This window comes from Salvelinus alpinus, chromosome 37 (assembly GCF_045679555.1).
Source record: "Salvelinus alpinus chromosome 37, SLU_Salpinus.1, whole genome shotgun sequence".
Taxonomy (NCBI): Eukaryota; Metazoa; Chordata; class Actinopteri; order Salmoniformes; family Salmonidae; genus Salvelinus; species Salvelinus alpinus.
Genome location: NC_092122.1, coordinates 15,353,184 through 15,369,193, shown reverse-complemented (window position 1 = coordinate 15,369,193; position 16,010 = coordinate 15,353,184). Strand labels below are relative to the sequence as shown.

General features: G+C 44.8%; 2 protein-coding genes across 17 annotated transcripts in view; one reads left to right on the top strand and one right to left on the bottom strand.

Annotated features, from left to right (window-relative positions):
• Positions 1–43: 43 nt before the first annotated feature.
• LOC139566032 (NADH dehydrogenase [ubiquinone] 1 beta subcomplex subunit 2, mitochondrial-like) lies at positions 44–1,425 on the bottom strand. Its single transcript, XM_071386869.1, has 4 exons — positions 1,242–1,425; positions 718–862; positions 486–578; positions 44–149 (listed from the first exon to the last, which is right to left on the bottom strand). The coding sequence occupies exons 1-3, from the start codon at positions 1,361–1,363 to the stop codon at positions 504–506; spliced, it is 342 nt and encodes a 113-aa protein (XP_071242970.1). The 5' UTR covers positions 1,364–1,425; the 3' UTR covers positions 44–149; positions 486–503.
• A 3,648-nt stretch (positions 1,426–5,073) lies between these two features.
• The window catches only part of LOC139566026 (inactive histone-lysine N-methyltransferase 2E-like), a 37,520-nt gene continuing 26,583 nt past the window's right edge, over positions 5,074–16,010 (top strand). For 11 of the 16 annotated variants that reach the window (XM_071386854.1, XM_071386850.1, XM_071386853.1 and 8 more), the window contains exons 1-2: positions 5,075–5,397; positions 14,859–15,043. In XM_071386854.1, the coding sequence (XP_071242955.1) occupies positions 14,973–15,043 (71 nt within the window). In that variant the 5' untranslated portion in view covers positions 5,075–5,397; positions 14,859–14,972. Of the gene's footprint in view, positions 5,398–14,858; positions 15,044–16,010 lie in introns of all 16 variants that reach the window. The other 5 variants (XM_071386843.1, XM_071386849.1, XM_071386848.1 and 2 more) reach the window with 2 other exon arrangements.

Here is a 16,010-nt window from a genome sequence, read left to right as displayed (position 1 = left end):
CAAAAACAGTCATTGAGTTCCATATGTACACACCCCAAAGATGTTTAAGAATAAATTGTTTTTTATTTATTTGTCTGTACAACGAAGCCTCTCGGGACACCGTTGTGACCACCAGGTAGACTCGTAACGACCGGGCACACACACAAGGTCTAGAAATAGAAAAGTACTATTAGAATATACATACACCTATGATTTCAAACAATGCCACCGCTACAGTAAAGAACCTAATTGAAATGGGCATATTAACACAGAAGGGATATAGTGCATGAACAATCATTACTGTACTTACAGAATAGGCATTCCATTAACCATCCTAATGCAAATATGTATAAAACCAACAATTTATGACTATCCGTTGTGATGGACACAATCTTTCATCAGAGGACAAGACGTTCTCATTGACAAACATCCCTTGAGGATGTGTCACAGATCCTGTGGTGAAGACTGATGCAGCAGTACAGTACTGGTCAGGACAAAAGGCACACCTGGGGGTAGAGGGCACCTCATTCCTCATCGTCAGCTGGGATCCCCAGTTCCTGGTCTGTCCATGCAGATGCATCAGGCCATGGGAAGTGACCCTGAGAGAAGAGGCATCATGGGGGTTTAAGTCTGCTTGATGGACACCAGCTTTCTCTCCATCCTTTCCTCTATGAACTGGCAAAACTAGATTTGACAGGGCATAACTATAATTGGAGCCTAATCTACATTTTAATTCACCATCACTGCATCTGGGTCATGCCAGCAGTGCCACAGGATCCAGAACCACATGGCACTGCTGAGGAGCTCTGCTTGGAACGTCTGGCTCTTGGTGAGCTGTGGGAATTGCCTGTACTGGGCCTCAATGTGTGGTCCACCACCAGCTCTGAAAGGAAACAGAAAACCAGAGCACTGAGGGTATCACTGTTTTCACCCCATCACTGTATACCAGTATGTAGCTACGCTCTACACATTTGATGAAACCCAACAACCCAATGGGTTAACATCTGATCATGGCGCCTGCCTATCAGAGGCGCCTACCTCTGGACACTTGTTTGGTATGCCTACTGTCAGACTGCTAGCTAGTTATAAGCTATAGCCTAACGTTACTGTTTAAAGCTAAGAAGACAGTGATGAATATGTGTACAGCTGACGTGTGATTGATAATGTTTCTTTAATTATGAAGGACGATATTGAAGTCAACCTTTCGTCGCTAGCTGTTATCTAACGTTTACATTATAACACCAGTTAATTAAGCTACTTACTTTCGGGTTACTATTTTCTGAGGTCCACGTGTAAGAATCTGCGTCCCGGCCCTAAGGACACCCATGGCCCTTCCTAAAGAAGACATCGTTTTTTCTCTGTTCCCCCAGTGTTGTTTTCTCATAAATGTCGTTCCACCTTGACACAGAGGTCCAACCAACCAACAACGAGCGCTATGATTGGTCGAGATGGAGGGCTGTTAAGAAAATGGATCGACTCGTGTCGTTTTCACTTTTGCACACTAGATGGAGACAAAGCCCTTTATATGTATATTAGGTAGTTACAGAAGATGATTTTTTTATGCATGTATGAAACTCTTAAAAGGGAATCGTATAGGAAATATTGGGGGGGGGGGAATCTATTTCATTGTTCATATGAACATGTAATGCTGGAAGTTTGTGTTGTGATATGGTGAATGAATGCATGCGTGCTTCTGTGCAAACTTTCAGAAACTGACAACTGAGCAAGGACGGTTGGTGGTCATGGCAGTCCCTCCAATTCCCTTCCTCTTCATTACAGGTTTTATGTTGGAACGTCATGCACCTCCTTCCTTTGTTTACATGTCTTACATGACATGGGTGCGCAGTGCATTTGTTTTGCATCCAGTATAGTAAATTCAGGTGGAGGGAAATTATAGGACGGCAGTCAGGTTTAATGAATAATCAAGTGACAAAAGACAGGCATAACAGGTACAAATGGTTAATGAGCATTTAAATTACGAGAGCAATTCTTCTCTGGGATAATTGTGAAGAGTCTATTCGCCATTTACTGATTAATGAATCTGAGAACCGAGTGGGACAACATGGCGGAAAGCTCCAAGCCCCCTATCAACAGCTAAACGGTTCGACAGTTGCTTTTGTCCTTGGGGAAAATCTTACTAAAATATCAAATTTGCAATTAACTTCGCGTTCCATCAGGTGTAATGTATCCAACTGTAATCGAATTGTTACTTTAAAGTCCTGCAAAAATGTGAAGTTTCTTCCCTTTCATGCCAGTGTTCAGTTCAGCTTTTGTTGGACACTTTTACATTTTCATAGACAATGACCGTAATTCCATCCATCCATGTTTCGACTTATGTAGTTAAAGATAAGTTGGCTCATCAGTTTGCATCTCGGTTTAAATACCAAAATAGGAAATACATAAATAGAGTATAAACTATAACAAGACTTTATACGAAGACAGTACAGTATGGTTTAGAAACTATGCTTTCCGCGCTCCTCTCGGGAGTGCGCACGGTGCCGCCGCCTAGTCAGTGCGCTTTATGCACGTGCATGATCGCTAACAGCAGGCGCCATCTTATTTGCCACCAGCTACGTTGTTGCAATTTCACAAAAATACGGAAAGTGATCTATAGCTTTCTGTATACAATACGTTGATACCCTGAGTAATTCCTATGGTCGAACAGCAATAAATTGCTCATCCCATATTTATCTTTCATTTCAATACATAGTTTTTCTTGACTCATCCCTAATGGCGCCTGGCTCTGCAAATTCTCCGGTTGCGCCACTCTCCCCTCACAGCTCAGAACCCGCCTACAACCGATGTCCGAATGATGTCATCAGAAGCCAACCATTTCTGCAAAAACAGGCCAATTCATGCATCATTGGCTGAGAGCAATGTCAATCTATCAAAACAAGAACGCCATTTTGCGAAAACGAGAGAACCCTAGATTTTAACCACCGAATCTCATCCCAATCAAATTGTCCGGAAACCGACTAGGCTACTTCTTGATAACGTCTCCAAATATTGTAATAACAAAAACACTACACTCTGAATAAAAAAAAAAATGGATATATACCGTATTATAGCCCAACGACTGCTGTACAATATCATCTACGTTCGCTATAAGATTTCCGAAAATGATTGTAGTTGTAGCAGTTATGAAGGCTCATCTACTCTGTCAAGACGATCTGATACAACCAACAGACGAGAAAGCCCAGCAAACTGCCAGTACAATTTCAGTAATACGCGTGCGCGCGGGGATGCGGTTTGGCTAGATATCAGTGGGGGAGGGGAGGTCGAACTGTAATGTCATGTGAACAGGCAATGACTGTATATGTGAACAGGATTGGAAGATTCGCAGGAGCCACTGTATCTTCGCCTTAATTCGAACGACACGTAACGTACCCTGATGTCCAACGGATTTTTAGATACATTGTTGCACAGTTGGACGCACCTCTTTTGGACATGGAGACGGTTTACTTTACACATGCAACGATCCGTTTGCCTTGACCTCTTCATTGTAGCCTATACGCATTGTTGTCAGTAATATTGAACTAGGCCTACATATAACATGTATTCATAATAGTGCCGTTTTTATTGAAAGACTGGAATACTGTAACAGCAATTATGAGTAAAATGTACTTGTACAATAGCACATGATGCTTACATTTGTAGATTGTGTTGATATTAGTTGGTCAGTATTGCCTACCACCCACCTTGCATTCAGTTAAATCAAAGAAAGAATGGGCTCGAGTGTAAGTGGGTTACATAAGATATTTGTTTTCTCCTACTGCCTTGGGCACCAGATTTAGATGCTAATTTCAAACTCTGGTAAGTAGGGCCTAATAATTGCCATTCATGAGTTTGTTTTATCTGTAGCAGATACAGAAGAGAAGGCGTGTCATGGACCTCAGTGACAATACAATATATTTCTGTTTGTTTTACTATTTTAATAAAGTTTCACATTTTGCGGTAGGATAAAAGTGAAAAGAGCACTTGAATGAATGAATCTTTGAGACATGAACGGTGGTGAGATGGCAGACCATAGATGTAGAACATGGTATGTCTCTGTGCCAGACATCATGGTCATATGGTTGACAAAAGCACATCAGATTGCTTTGCAGTTAAGAGAAGTGGGAAACAGGAGGGAAAGGGCTGAGAATTCAACAAGTTCCTCCAGAGGAAGTAATAAAAGCAACAGTACTTTGTCCTTGGCTGCTAAGAAACGGCATTGACTACACACACACACAGTGCTTGACTTGGACTGAAATACTGTAGGTGCCAGTACTCATTTTGGGTACTGTTTATATTTAGGTGCAGGAGCTCCACAATACTTTTGAGATAATATTCTATAGGAGGTGCAGGAGCTCAAGCAGTAGATAATCTGAAGTGCCGGTACTCAGCTCCAGTAAACTTCTGCCCAAGTCAAGCACTGACTACCCTAATTTTACCCCGTCACACATCAAAGTGTACAAATTGTTCTCAGGTACATGTTGAAAAGAAAACACACGTGATCTGAAAATAAACACAACATACAGGAGTTGTATATGAGTTTAGTCTATGCCTTGTATTGTGGTGTCTGTCATGTATTGTAATTTTGTGTTGCACCATGTTGCTTGATCTTTCTTGCAGTTGAAGGAAATTGTACATTTTTATTTAATGTTTTAATTGACAAAGAGATATTATTCTATTCGTGGAAATGGATTCATTTTTAATGAGTTGTTGAACGCATGAGATGCTGTGCTCACACTATCTGAGATGTTCTTTCTTTACCAATCCTATGAATGTTTACATTTGTTATAAATGAAGTTTGGGGATAATATTGTATAAATTAGGATTGTAAGAAATATTTTATATATGTCATTTTCTAGAACCAACTCGTTGCAACTGAACTCACATAAATCCTGCATGGTGGCATCATAGTGGCACGATTTGGACTACAGACACAAAACTACAGAACAGGCAGGGCAGGGTCGCGTGAACGCGCATGTAGCCATCTCCTTTCACCGCGCCCCTGTAATCTTGGGCTGTGGACCCCGGAGAGTGTAGGGGCGGGGCTCGGGTTAGGGGTTGATGGGGCTGGAGGAGGCGGAGTCACGGCAGTCCTGCCAGGGCCGCCATTTTTGCAAAGGGAAAAGAGATAGGGTATAGAGGGGATCTAATTTCTAACAGTCGGCGTAGGTAGGACACAATTTTAACGGTTAGGAACTGACTGTCATTATTGGGTTCCAATAACTACCAACGAAAATTATTTACAGCAGGGGGAGTCTCAAGAAGACTGCTATCAGTGTAAATATTTTTAAACCTTATGGAGCCGCAGTGTGGAGTGAAGTAGCTATTGTTTTGGTTGTGTAGAGAGCGAAGCTCTAGCGACGGGGGTCTCACCCAGGTCGCTGTTTCTTTATTCAGGGTATCTACAGTGAGTGGACTTTAACTGTAAGTAAAACGCTTTAAAACTACCTCATACGTTGTCTTAGTTTCAAGAGCTCATCAAGTTAGTCTAGCTAGCCAGCTTACCGACTTGGTTTCTCATGGCTAGGTACTGTAGCTAGTAACGTTAGCTACGTGGATGCTGATGGCGCTATAGTTAGATGATAATAACTAACTTTCTGGTAGCAAATCAGTTGGTTTTTAATATAAGTGAGCCACTTATTTAGAATGTTATTCTTGAATTAGAGTGTTGTTTTGGTGTAACATTAGCTGGTATTAGCTGGCTAGCAACTGTTAGCACAGTGCACTGTTTAGCTAGCTAACGTTAGCGCATTTGAATTTGAGATTTAACCTGCTGCTTCTGAAACGTTAGCACGCTTACATAGTTAATGCAGTTGAATAACTACATTGGGTTGTTTGTTAATGAAGAGAAAGGGAATCAATACTTTATCAAACATTAACTATTTTGGCTAGTTAGCGATACCTGCAATGTCAGTATGCTGTTGCAGTCGAACGTAACGTTGACTAGCTAACTAGGTGGCATGAACTACCCCGCTCTCATTTTCAACCAGTCCCCAAAGGATGGTCAGTTTGCCAATGTACTCCCATGCAATAGGCTATTGGTAAAAATGTACTTACAGAACAAGTAAATCATGAATTGTATTGCAGTATTTGTTCGACTGGCTTGGTTTAACACATCCGTACTCGTTATCTAGCTGCATATTTGCATGTGGTTGGAAGTGCGCTTCTTGTTGATCCTAGGAAGGTTTATTTCCGTTTATGAATAACTAGCCAACAAGTCCACAAACTGTGGTGTTGCGCAGAGGGCATTGACAGGGCTTTTGTTTACATATACAGCTAGATAACTAAAGACTACGTATAATTATTTCTAGAAATTGTAGTTGCATTATATTTCTTTTCAAATTTCAATCGCATGTCCACAATTGTGTAAATGATTTTTTAGATATAAAACTAGAGGCCTCCTCAGTCACGAGATGAACAAACGGCTATTAGACCGGTAAACTCCCACCCTTCTATTTTGTTGCTAGCTGACAAATGCATTATATCCCTTAATTTAGATTCAGGGGGTATGTGGTTTAACTGCTGCAAACGTGGGGGGAGGGGACCATACCTCATTGGAGGGGGCATACTCCAAATCGGGGAATCTTGCCTCCACTGACAATGTAGCCTCTTTGACCGTTTAAATTGTGCGATTGTTTACAATAGATTGAGACAATGTTATTTCAAAAAGAAATCATTAAATGCGAGAATGTATATTCAGCAAGCGTGTTACATTTGCGCATTGTTCACACCATGACGTGTAAAGTTTCCTTACTAACTAGCTTAGGTAGCTAATCTTTTCATGTTAAAGCCCTCGTTGGCCAGCGTAACGACGTTTACCGCAGTTCGAACGCTAATATTAGCTAGCTAAGTACTACAACTGATGTAGCAGTCTGGTAGTAGTACAAGCTTAAAATGTTGTATTTTTTTCAAGACAGAGGCCCAATGTAATTTGTTAGCCGCTAGCTACGTAGCTTGAGACAATGGTTTATTTGTCGAGAAGCGCTAGCCAACGTTTTGTATCTTTGAAAGCCATCGCAGCGAGCTAGCATGGCTAGTTAGCTAACCCGCTGGCTAAATTATCGACGAGATTCTACATTTTTCAAATAATAATTACACAGAAACGGCATCGACAGATTGATACTTAAGTAAGAATGTCTGAAAGACGATTGATTGCTTTCTTGGGGATTTTCTTCTCGTGGCGAGGGTCCGTCCCCCCCAGTTACACGGTTTTCTCGCTGTCCTTAGAAAAGCGCTATGAAAATGGCGGCTTGGCTTGATGTTGTGGTAATTTAATAGCTATGTTCAGCCCTCCACACCCCTATCGGCTGAGCTGACTGCAGCGCCGACACACTCACGGGAAAGCGAGTGCACAATGGGATAGATTAATAAGGACTGCTTTTTGTCGTACATTTAAACAATGACAATGTCCGCGTTTGGTGCAAACATACATTTGTCAGGTCATAAAATAGTTTGAGATTCGCTGGCCAACTGTCTAGTTAGCTAATAGCCCCCCCCATGTCGTTCAATCATATTTCTTTGCTAATATTGTGTTTCATGATGCATTGTATTTGTAGAGCAGGATGCATATACAGATTGTACTACAACGCAATATACGTCAGATCAGATTTATTGTAGTTGCTGAATTTGGCTATGTTATTAGCAGGTTGTCATATTGAGGAGTTGCATAACAGGATACAAACGCAGCACTTTGTATAAAGAACAATACGAGGTTTATTGCCATCCCCACTCTTCTTTGACCTCATGCTTTGTCCAACACTAAACATTCCCACCCTTTTCTGGCAAGTTGGACTAAGTTACCACATTTAACAGTAAGTAGGCTACTAGTCTAACTCATGTTTTTGTAGAAAGCACTAGACGGACATTTTTAATATCTCATACTTCACTCTCATTTACCTACCCATTCTCTTACTGTGGTAGAATGGTAGGTTCATGAAACATCAATGCTATTTTATGGGGTAAGCATGTATATGCAGTTAATAAGTAGTAATTATCTAAAGGTCAGCTTGACTGAGGAGGAAAGCATTATACTGATTGTGGATATGAACCATAGAACAAGCAGGTCACAACAACCATGATTTGTGTCATTATGGCTGGAACTATGTGCTTGTGTAATATTTACCAGTGTTTGGGTATGACTGGTACTAGAAACTCAGTCATTAAATTAGCTAGGAAGATTTCAGTGTGGTTAGGCCTAGCTCTTTGGAACATAGGCTAATTTGTCTCAATTGTACTTTCCAATTTGGAAAATTTGCCTAATTCACATTAAATTCATGAATAGAAAAACGGGCAGTTTCTCAAGTCCTACCTGGTGGCCAAAGGCGTTGCGTTTTGTGAGGGGGGAATGAAACAACCGCTGTGACTTGGTTATTTCCCTTTGACATTGACAAAGACCTGCTGCCCTCCTCTTGCCCCTCCCCCTCTCAGCTCCTCACAGACTCAGAACAGATGCCTGTCACCAAATAACCCAATAATGAAAATAAATGGCCAGTTTTTTTTGTTGTCTGTTGTTTTGGTGACAGTGTTGAAAATTCATGATAACACACAGCTGGCCAGCGAGGAGCTCTATATCACTCCTTATAGAAATAACAAGGAGTCCAAGTCCCCCAACAAGGCTTTTTAAACTTGCCTGGCTACATCTCACACATACACACATGCCTCCACTTTGCCCAAACAATCTTCTCCTGACAGTGCATGTCTTTCCTTTCATGTGTTGTGACATTTTTCCATCAGCTCAGGCCTCATTCACAGTAGTATGGCTCCGTCCCCTGATGGTGGCTCTAGCTTTGGGATGGTGTGAGGCAGGCAGCTCTACACCGCTCCATTCCCTCCTCCCTACTGGCCTGTGAGACAAACCGGAGAAGCTGGATACTTCTCTGTGGTGCAAACTTTGGCAGCCTCTGTCCAAATGCCAGTTTGAGACAGCCGCCCAGTGTTTTTTTTCTCCTCCTTTTTCCTCATGACCCCATGTTGCCATAGCCATGTAAGAAGAGACTCCTCCTTACGTGAACAGAAAATTATCCGGATTTGTGGCCGTCTTGGATGGAGGCTGTCGAGAGAGATTGCCATTAATCTATTCTGTTTTGGTTCTCCAAGACGGCACTAATTAGTCTTCTGTGTCCTTATGAGGCGAGGGTTATGTTAATTCCCCCTCTGCCAATCGAGGACAGGAGGACAAATCATTGGAGGCAGAGGTGTTTTCAGTTTTCCCCACAGTGAGGCTGTGCAGCTGCTCTCTTTCTTTCTCTAGAGGAGCCTAATGAGAGAGCTGTGTAGGCTATCATCGCTGCCACAGCTGACTGACTGACACTAATACAGGCACTCATTTGCTTGTGACTCCTGATCTTTCTTTTCACGGACACAGGTGCTTGTTTCACAAATGCCTGTCAACAGTGGGGGTTAAGTAAGGCCTCCGACTGCTATACACTGCTCCCTCTAGTCTTTCCACAGCTTAGCTTTCCATAGTGGGATTCATCCTCCACCAAATGAATGATGTCATGATACGTTTGTGATATCATTCATGCAGTGGAGACCTAGATGCAGAGAGGCCCTGGGAGACTTGGGCCTCTGCCGGGAAGTAAAATAGACACTGGTTTGAACCGCTGCAGGCTGGAACCCTCTGACAAGTAACGAGGACTGTGTGTATGGATGTAGCTGGCACAGTAAAAAAACGACTGTTTCCCTCGATGTTGGCCTCTGAATACAGCACAAATGCCTCCATTTTGTGTGGACATGTTATAAATACTGGATGAGAGCGGTCCTGCTGTGTCTAATCAGAAGCTGATATATAATACACAATCCCCAGTCACCTACCTCTGCTTCCTCTTAAAGGGACAGTGGCCTCTGCTCTGTCCTGGTGCTAGAGGCCATGCACTGGCTGGAGCGCTTCTTGCTTCGTGGCAGTCATGCTACTATAACCATGTCACGGTCTCGTAGCATTCTAACAGTCTCCCTAACTGCGCCGTATTCAAATTGCCTCACACACTGACTCACACTGCCTTCTCTGGTTCCCTCTCCTCGCTCCCCCTGGTGGGTGCCCCCTCTCTGCACACTCTTACACAGCTGTAAATACCATACCCATATGGTGTGTGTGTTTCGCTGGCTGTGTTGACAGAGAGAGGTGGCCTACCTACCACTCCCCCCTGGGGGACAGAGGAGTGCGTGGCAGGGAGCTCTCTCTGCTGTTTCGGGTGACACCTTTCCTTTCACCTCAACCTCAGGTGCACACACACATCCATGAAGGGCTCAATAAGAGAAGCTATGAAGGCTTTTCGAGCGGCCAATAGCCAGGACAGAGGGAGGAAGTGGAGGAGTTCACTATACAGGATGTTTACTGCTAGTCTGCTGTGTCGAAAGCAGTGCTGGGTAGGACAGAAGAAGGCAATAGCTCAATGGAGCTGGTGAGAATCTATTGACTTCCTCTCTGCCTGCCTCATCCTCCACTGTAAAGAGTGCCACTTGTGTTTGTGTTGTTTTCTCTGTCCCTGGAGAACAACAGACTCCATCCTGAAACTGTATCATCTGTATAGATATAGCTGGCTGACAACAGTACACTGCCAGCCTAGGTAGTTTTACCCTGTGGGGCTGCCAGGCTCTATGGTTCTAAGCCTCCAGTGTCCTCCCTTTCTGTGTAGAGCTAGAGTCAGGCCTTTAGTAGCTCATAGGAGGCTGGCCTTGCTCTGAGGCCCAGCACAGTCGCATAGGTCACACACGAGGAGGAGAGGGAGACAGGGTTCAGGTAACCTGTTTTTTGCGGTTCTGGACTGTAATGGATCCCTTGTTAAATGGGCCTTTCGCTAGTTAGACTACCTCCCAAATAGGTGCCCCTGGGCTGGGACTGCTGCGACAGCAATCCTGATACTTCCCTAGCCCTGCCCACTTCCTGTTGGTGTGCTACATGCTAGCGCTACTTACTTAGTGCAAGGCATGCTGGGTACTGGGCAGACTCAGTGGAGGCGAGAGTGAATGTAGTGGTTGGTTATATAACGCCAGTGCGAGCCAGGCGTGAAATCGATCATGGAACAGTGCTGTATTGGGGCTTGAGTGTCTCTGACCAGGGCTGGGCGATATGGCCAAAATATATCACTTTATTTTTCACATTTTTGATGGTATTTAATGTTTTTTTTTTTTTTAAATAAATGTTGTAAATTCAGCTTTATGAGTAGTGCGAGGCCCTAGGGTGATTTCAATTAGTCTTTCTCCATTCTGATTGTTTTATACTGTTTTCAACCTCATCCCAAAATAATTTCTGCCATTTTTATTAATTTCTGCATTTCCTGCACTCATTTGAGATAATTGCAACACTGCCACGTAGGGCTGCACAATATGGGCAAAAATAATCTAGGCCTACGATTAACACCAGGCACAGAAAAGCTACATTTGAGCCTGTCAGTCTCACTTTTATTTGGTTTGAGTAGTTGACCTTTCTTTCCTAATATAGACAAGACTGTGCCACTCAGGTTGACAGGCGAGCTCGGCGCAAATCAATGATTTTGTTTGTCATCGGTCATCCTTATCAAATTTAAGAATGTCAAATGGAGCCGTGCTGTGTTAGGGAGTGGAGGAGAGGAGGGTGTACCGAGGGAGAGTAGGCCAGAACAGGGCTGCCCCAGACCAGCTGTCAGAACCTGGATGTACTGCACTGAAAACCCTGGCTGGCTGGCTGTACCCTGCACCCGAGATGGGAGATCCCTCCTTTACCCTCTGTGTGTGTTCGTTTGACAGGGTACAAGCCCAAAGTGTGTAGGCTGATGTGTATAGAGTAGCCTCTAGGGCCCACTGTCACTCACTCTCACACACACAGAGAGTGCTGGCCTGGGGCCATTGTCTGCTGGTTAGTGTGCTCTGCAGAGTGTGGATGTGGACAAAGCAACATCATTCTCTCTCCAATGCCTTTTAGTGGGTCTGGACACAGTGCAGTTTGCTACTGCGCGATAGGTGGTCAATGGTAAACATCACAGTAGAACGTATCTACTCGCCACTAGTGGCACACAATCTCTAACACACGCATACACACAATGTAGGCCTACATCTCTAATGTCCTGTATTATTGATGTATGGCTTCACCTTCAGAGGTAAAGCACAGAGGGAGCGCTGGCAGATTGGGCACAGTGATTCATGAAGGACAGGACAGCTGATGCAGAGAGTAGCCCTGTTTGGGCACTGTGAAAGGAAGGGTTGTGACATTCTGATGGTGTCTTTTTCCAGTGTATAGGCGTGTGTTTATGTTGGTGTGTGTGTGCGCGCTCGTGGCTGGCTGCTGCGATGACTCAGCCTATGAGGATGGTGTGAAGTCACTTCAGCTCTCTGTTGGGAACTTAGAGGGAAGGAGGAGCGCGGCGTCCGTTAGAAGCCCGTCTTTATGTCCATCGTTCTCTTCTCCCGGCTCAAAATCAAACACTGAGACTTGGCTCAAAGAGCCTCAATGAAAACAAGCTCTGACGTACTGCAGCTCCAACTAGCCTAGCACGAGGGTGTGTGTGTGTGTGTGTGTGTGTGTTTTCCCTGCTGAATGCAGTTCAGTGACTGGTCTGTCTGAAAAGGAAAGTTATTCCCCCACACAATGATGTGACTGTAGCCTTAGTGAGGAGGGGATATTGGGAAAGGGAGGAGGGCAAATGAGAAGAGGGGGGAGAGTGGGCTCAGCTCTAGTCTCTGCTCTACTCTCCCACGTAGTCTCAGAAGGCTGCTGTGCCTGCCTGTGCTAGAGGAACCCTAGTGCCCATACAGGAGTTTGGGCGCCTCTCCCAAACAGAGGGTAGATGGATCATTTGGAAGGCTCCCTGCAGCGCTGTGAGATCCGTGATGAGAGAACCTCAGACAGAACGAAAGGGGGAGTGGGGGACAAAAGCGCCACAGCTTTCCTCCTCGCTTGACTAGCTAGTGTTCTGCCATCATAATTTTTTGCTTTGTGTTTCTCTCCCCCTTTCCCTCCTGTACTCTCTCTCTCTCCCCTTTCCCCTTCTTCACCATGCTCTGTCTCTCTTCCAGACTCTTTGTAATTAGGAGCCCTGTCTGCGGCACTCCCCTTCCCTTCCATGCTCTGAGGTTTATTTAGGAAGAGGAGAGAGACATCCGGGTGGGGTGGATGGGGCACAGCGAGGGAGGGCAGAAGGAGCGAGGGAGTGTTTGTCTTTTTCCTCTGCTTTTTTTGGCATGTTGGTCCTGTGTGACAGTCAGCTCCGCTAGAGGAAGTGGGAGGAGCGTCGGAGGCAGTCACAGCGCTCAGATTTAGTCAGGAATGCTGTACTGTACTCGTTAGCCTTTTTTCCAACCCCCCTTTTGTGTGTCTTGAATGTGTCTGGCCCTGGTGCAGCGTGTGTGTGTATGCGCGCCCCTGGGTGCCTCCCAGCAAAGGAATGTGTGCAAGGGTCTAGAAGGGGAGGGGGTTTGGGTTATCTGTCTGTGGGGGTGGTTGTGTGTGTGTGTGTGTGAGTGAGCTGAGCATGCGTGTGTGTGCATTCCTGAGCAGTGACAGCAGGATTCCCTTAGACAGGCTGAGAAGATCAGAGCAAAACGCTTGGAAACAGACGGCCTGTTTCCGAAGGAGGGGATTTTTACTACACCAAAACATACTGAGCCTTTGAGATAACACAAAAAGGTTTTATGTCATTTCAGTGTTCTGGCTAAGTGCCCTGTTACGGGGAAATGTTACACCAACAATTGGTTTCTATTGTTAATTGAGCCACACAAAGCTGTGCTGTGATATGGGCCCTGCTGTTTAAAGGGACTGTAAAAATGTTTCAGAGGTCTAGTAAACCTGAAATGTCCAGATTTTTATAGCAGTGTGTCAGAGATGAGCCCTCTCTGCTGGATGCCTGGGCTGGTACACACACAGAGGTGTGAACTCCAGCCTATTTTGTCTAGGCATGTGTCCCTCCCACTAATCCCACTTATCAACAACGCTGTGCTCTCAGTATCAAGGCCAGCTCATATGCCCCTGTCTGGACACATGCATTGCATTACGTAGGCTATAAGCTATAATAGCCTGTACATTACCACCCACTGTTTGTTTGTGTATAGGCTAATTGGGACAGGTCTATTTAATCTATGTACATAGCATTGTTATTGCCTGTTAGCGGGATTGGCTACCTCTGTCTGTCAACCTACGATTTAGTCCCTCGTCCTACTTCTCTCTTCATCAGAGAGAGGCTGCAGTCTGTGTGACACCTAATGGAGTTAATTATTGACTTAGTCTTTCTATGCATCTTCTGTCCACCTGCAATGCTGAACAAACAGTGTGAGAGGGGGAGAGTGAGACAAGATGCCTATTTAACACTGGCTTTCACATCCAGACAGCCAGGGGCTTGTGACAGCTCTAATTACAGCGTTAAAGGATTGTGCGTGTGTGTGTGTTCCTTTTAGAGAGCGTGTGTGTGTGTACTCTGTTCTGCTCAATAGAACAATCCTGCTTGGCGAAAAGATGGCCTCTCTGTGTTGCGTTTTTCTTTCTCCTCCTCCATTAATGGCCGCCAGTCAGAGCTCTGTGTTCTCTCACACCCCCTTGTGGTGGAACACTGCCACCGCAGCATCCTGCATTCGTGGCAGTCTGTGTAGAGGTCGCATTTGACCAGTTTACCGACATCAGGCATCGCCTTACTATAGCTTCTCTTCCCCTTTGCATCCATTAATGTCTCAGGTAGCCAGTGAGGTGGGCGAGGGTTCTCTTTGAGAGCTTTACTAGGGAAATTCCTATCGTGCTGTTTATTTTCTGTGTAACTAGCAGTTAGCTAGTACCTACATCTCACACAGCTGAATTTATGAATCATGGTGATTCCTGGAAATACCCCAGTTTTCAGTCTGTCTGATCTAGTTTCAGATGGGTGACTGTCCCCTTTTCACCATGCTAACTCCCTTGTTGTCTCTCTCCCTCTGTGTGTTGGCAGGCCTTGTGGATGCACTTAGATGTCTGCAATGAGTGCTGTGGCTGGCATGCCTCAGTGTTTTGGACTCCCATGCTCTGGACTCAGTAGGACAAGAATTGACCAGCAAAGAACGTCATGAGCATAGTGATCCCTGTAGGGGTGGACACAGCAGACACCTCATACCTGGAAATGGCTGCAGGCTCAGAGTGAGTATACCAACGTCTTCAGGCCCAACCCAGCATCTCATGATTCATCTCACTCTTCTCTTACTCTCTCTATTCTCCTTTTCACTCATTCTATGCCTCTCCTCCATTGTCTGCTGCTCTCACCCCCCCTCCCATCTCTTTCTCACCCCCCCTCCCATCTCTTTCTCACCCACTCTCTCTTTTTTATTTCATCCTTTCTCCCCCACTTCCTCATTCACGTTAATTGGCCATGTCATCTGTCTGTGTCTGTCTACCATATCTCCCCCTTACGGCCTAAAGCTCTCTGTGTGTCTCTCTCTCTCTCTCTCTCTCTCCTCTCTCTCTCTCTCTCTCTCTCTCTCTCTCTCTCTCTCTCTCTCTCTCTCTCTCTCTCTCTCGCCCTTTAACTCTCTCTCTCTCGCTCTTCTGTGTCTCTCTCTCTTCTGTGTCTCTGTCTCTTGCTCTCTCTGTGTCTCTGTCTCTCACTCTGTGTCTCTGTCTCTCACTCTCTGTGTCTCTCACTCTCTCTGTCTCTATCTCTAACTCTTTGTGTCTCTCTATCTCTAACTCTCTCTCTAACTCCCTGTGTGTGTGTGTCTCTCTCTCTCTCTCTCTCTCTAATTCTCTGTGTCTCTGTCTCTCGCTCTCTCTGTGTGTCTCTCTCTCTAACTCTGTGTCTCTCTCTAACTCTGTGTCTCTCTCTAACTCTCTGTGTCTCTCTCTCTCTCTCTCTCTCTGTGTCTCTCTCTAACTCTATGTGTCTCTGTCTCTCGCTCTCTCTGTGTGTGTCTCTCTCTCTCTCTCTCTAACTCTATGTGTCTCTCTCTAACTCTGTGTCTCTCTCTAACTCTATGTGTCTCTCTCTAACTCTATGTGTCTCTCTCTAACTCTCTGTGTCTCTCTAACTCTATGTGTGTGTCTCTCTCTAACTCTCTGTGTGTCTCTCTCTCTCTCTAACTCTATGTGTCTCTCTCTAACTCTATTTGTC

Bases quoted from the DNA above. Each gene is read 5' to 3' on its own strand.
- LOC139566032 (XM_071386869.1), bottom strand. From the start codon at position 1,363: ATGAGAAAACAACACTGGGGGAACAGAGAAAAAACGATGTCTTCTTTA. The intron at 863-1,241 runs GTAAGTAGCTTA...GTTTCCTTTCAG, and splicing joins CAGAAAATAGTAACCCGAAA to AGCTGGTGGTGGACCACACA. The intron at 579-717 runs GTGAATTAAAAT...CTCTTCTCTCAG, and splicing joins ATGACCCAGATGCAGTGATG to GGTCACTTCCCATGGCCTGA.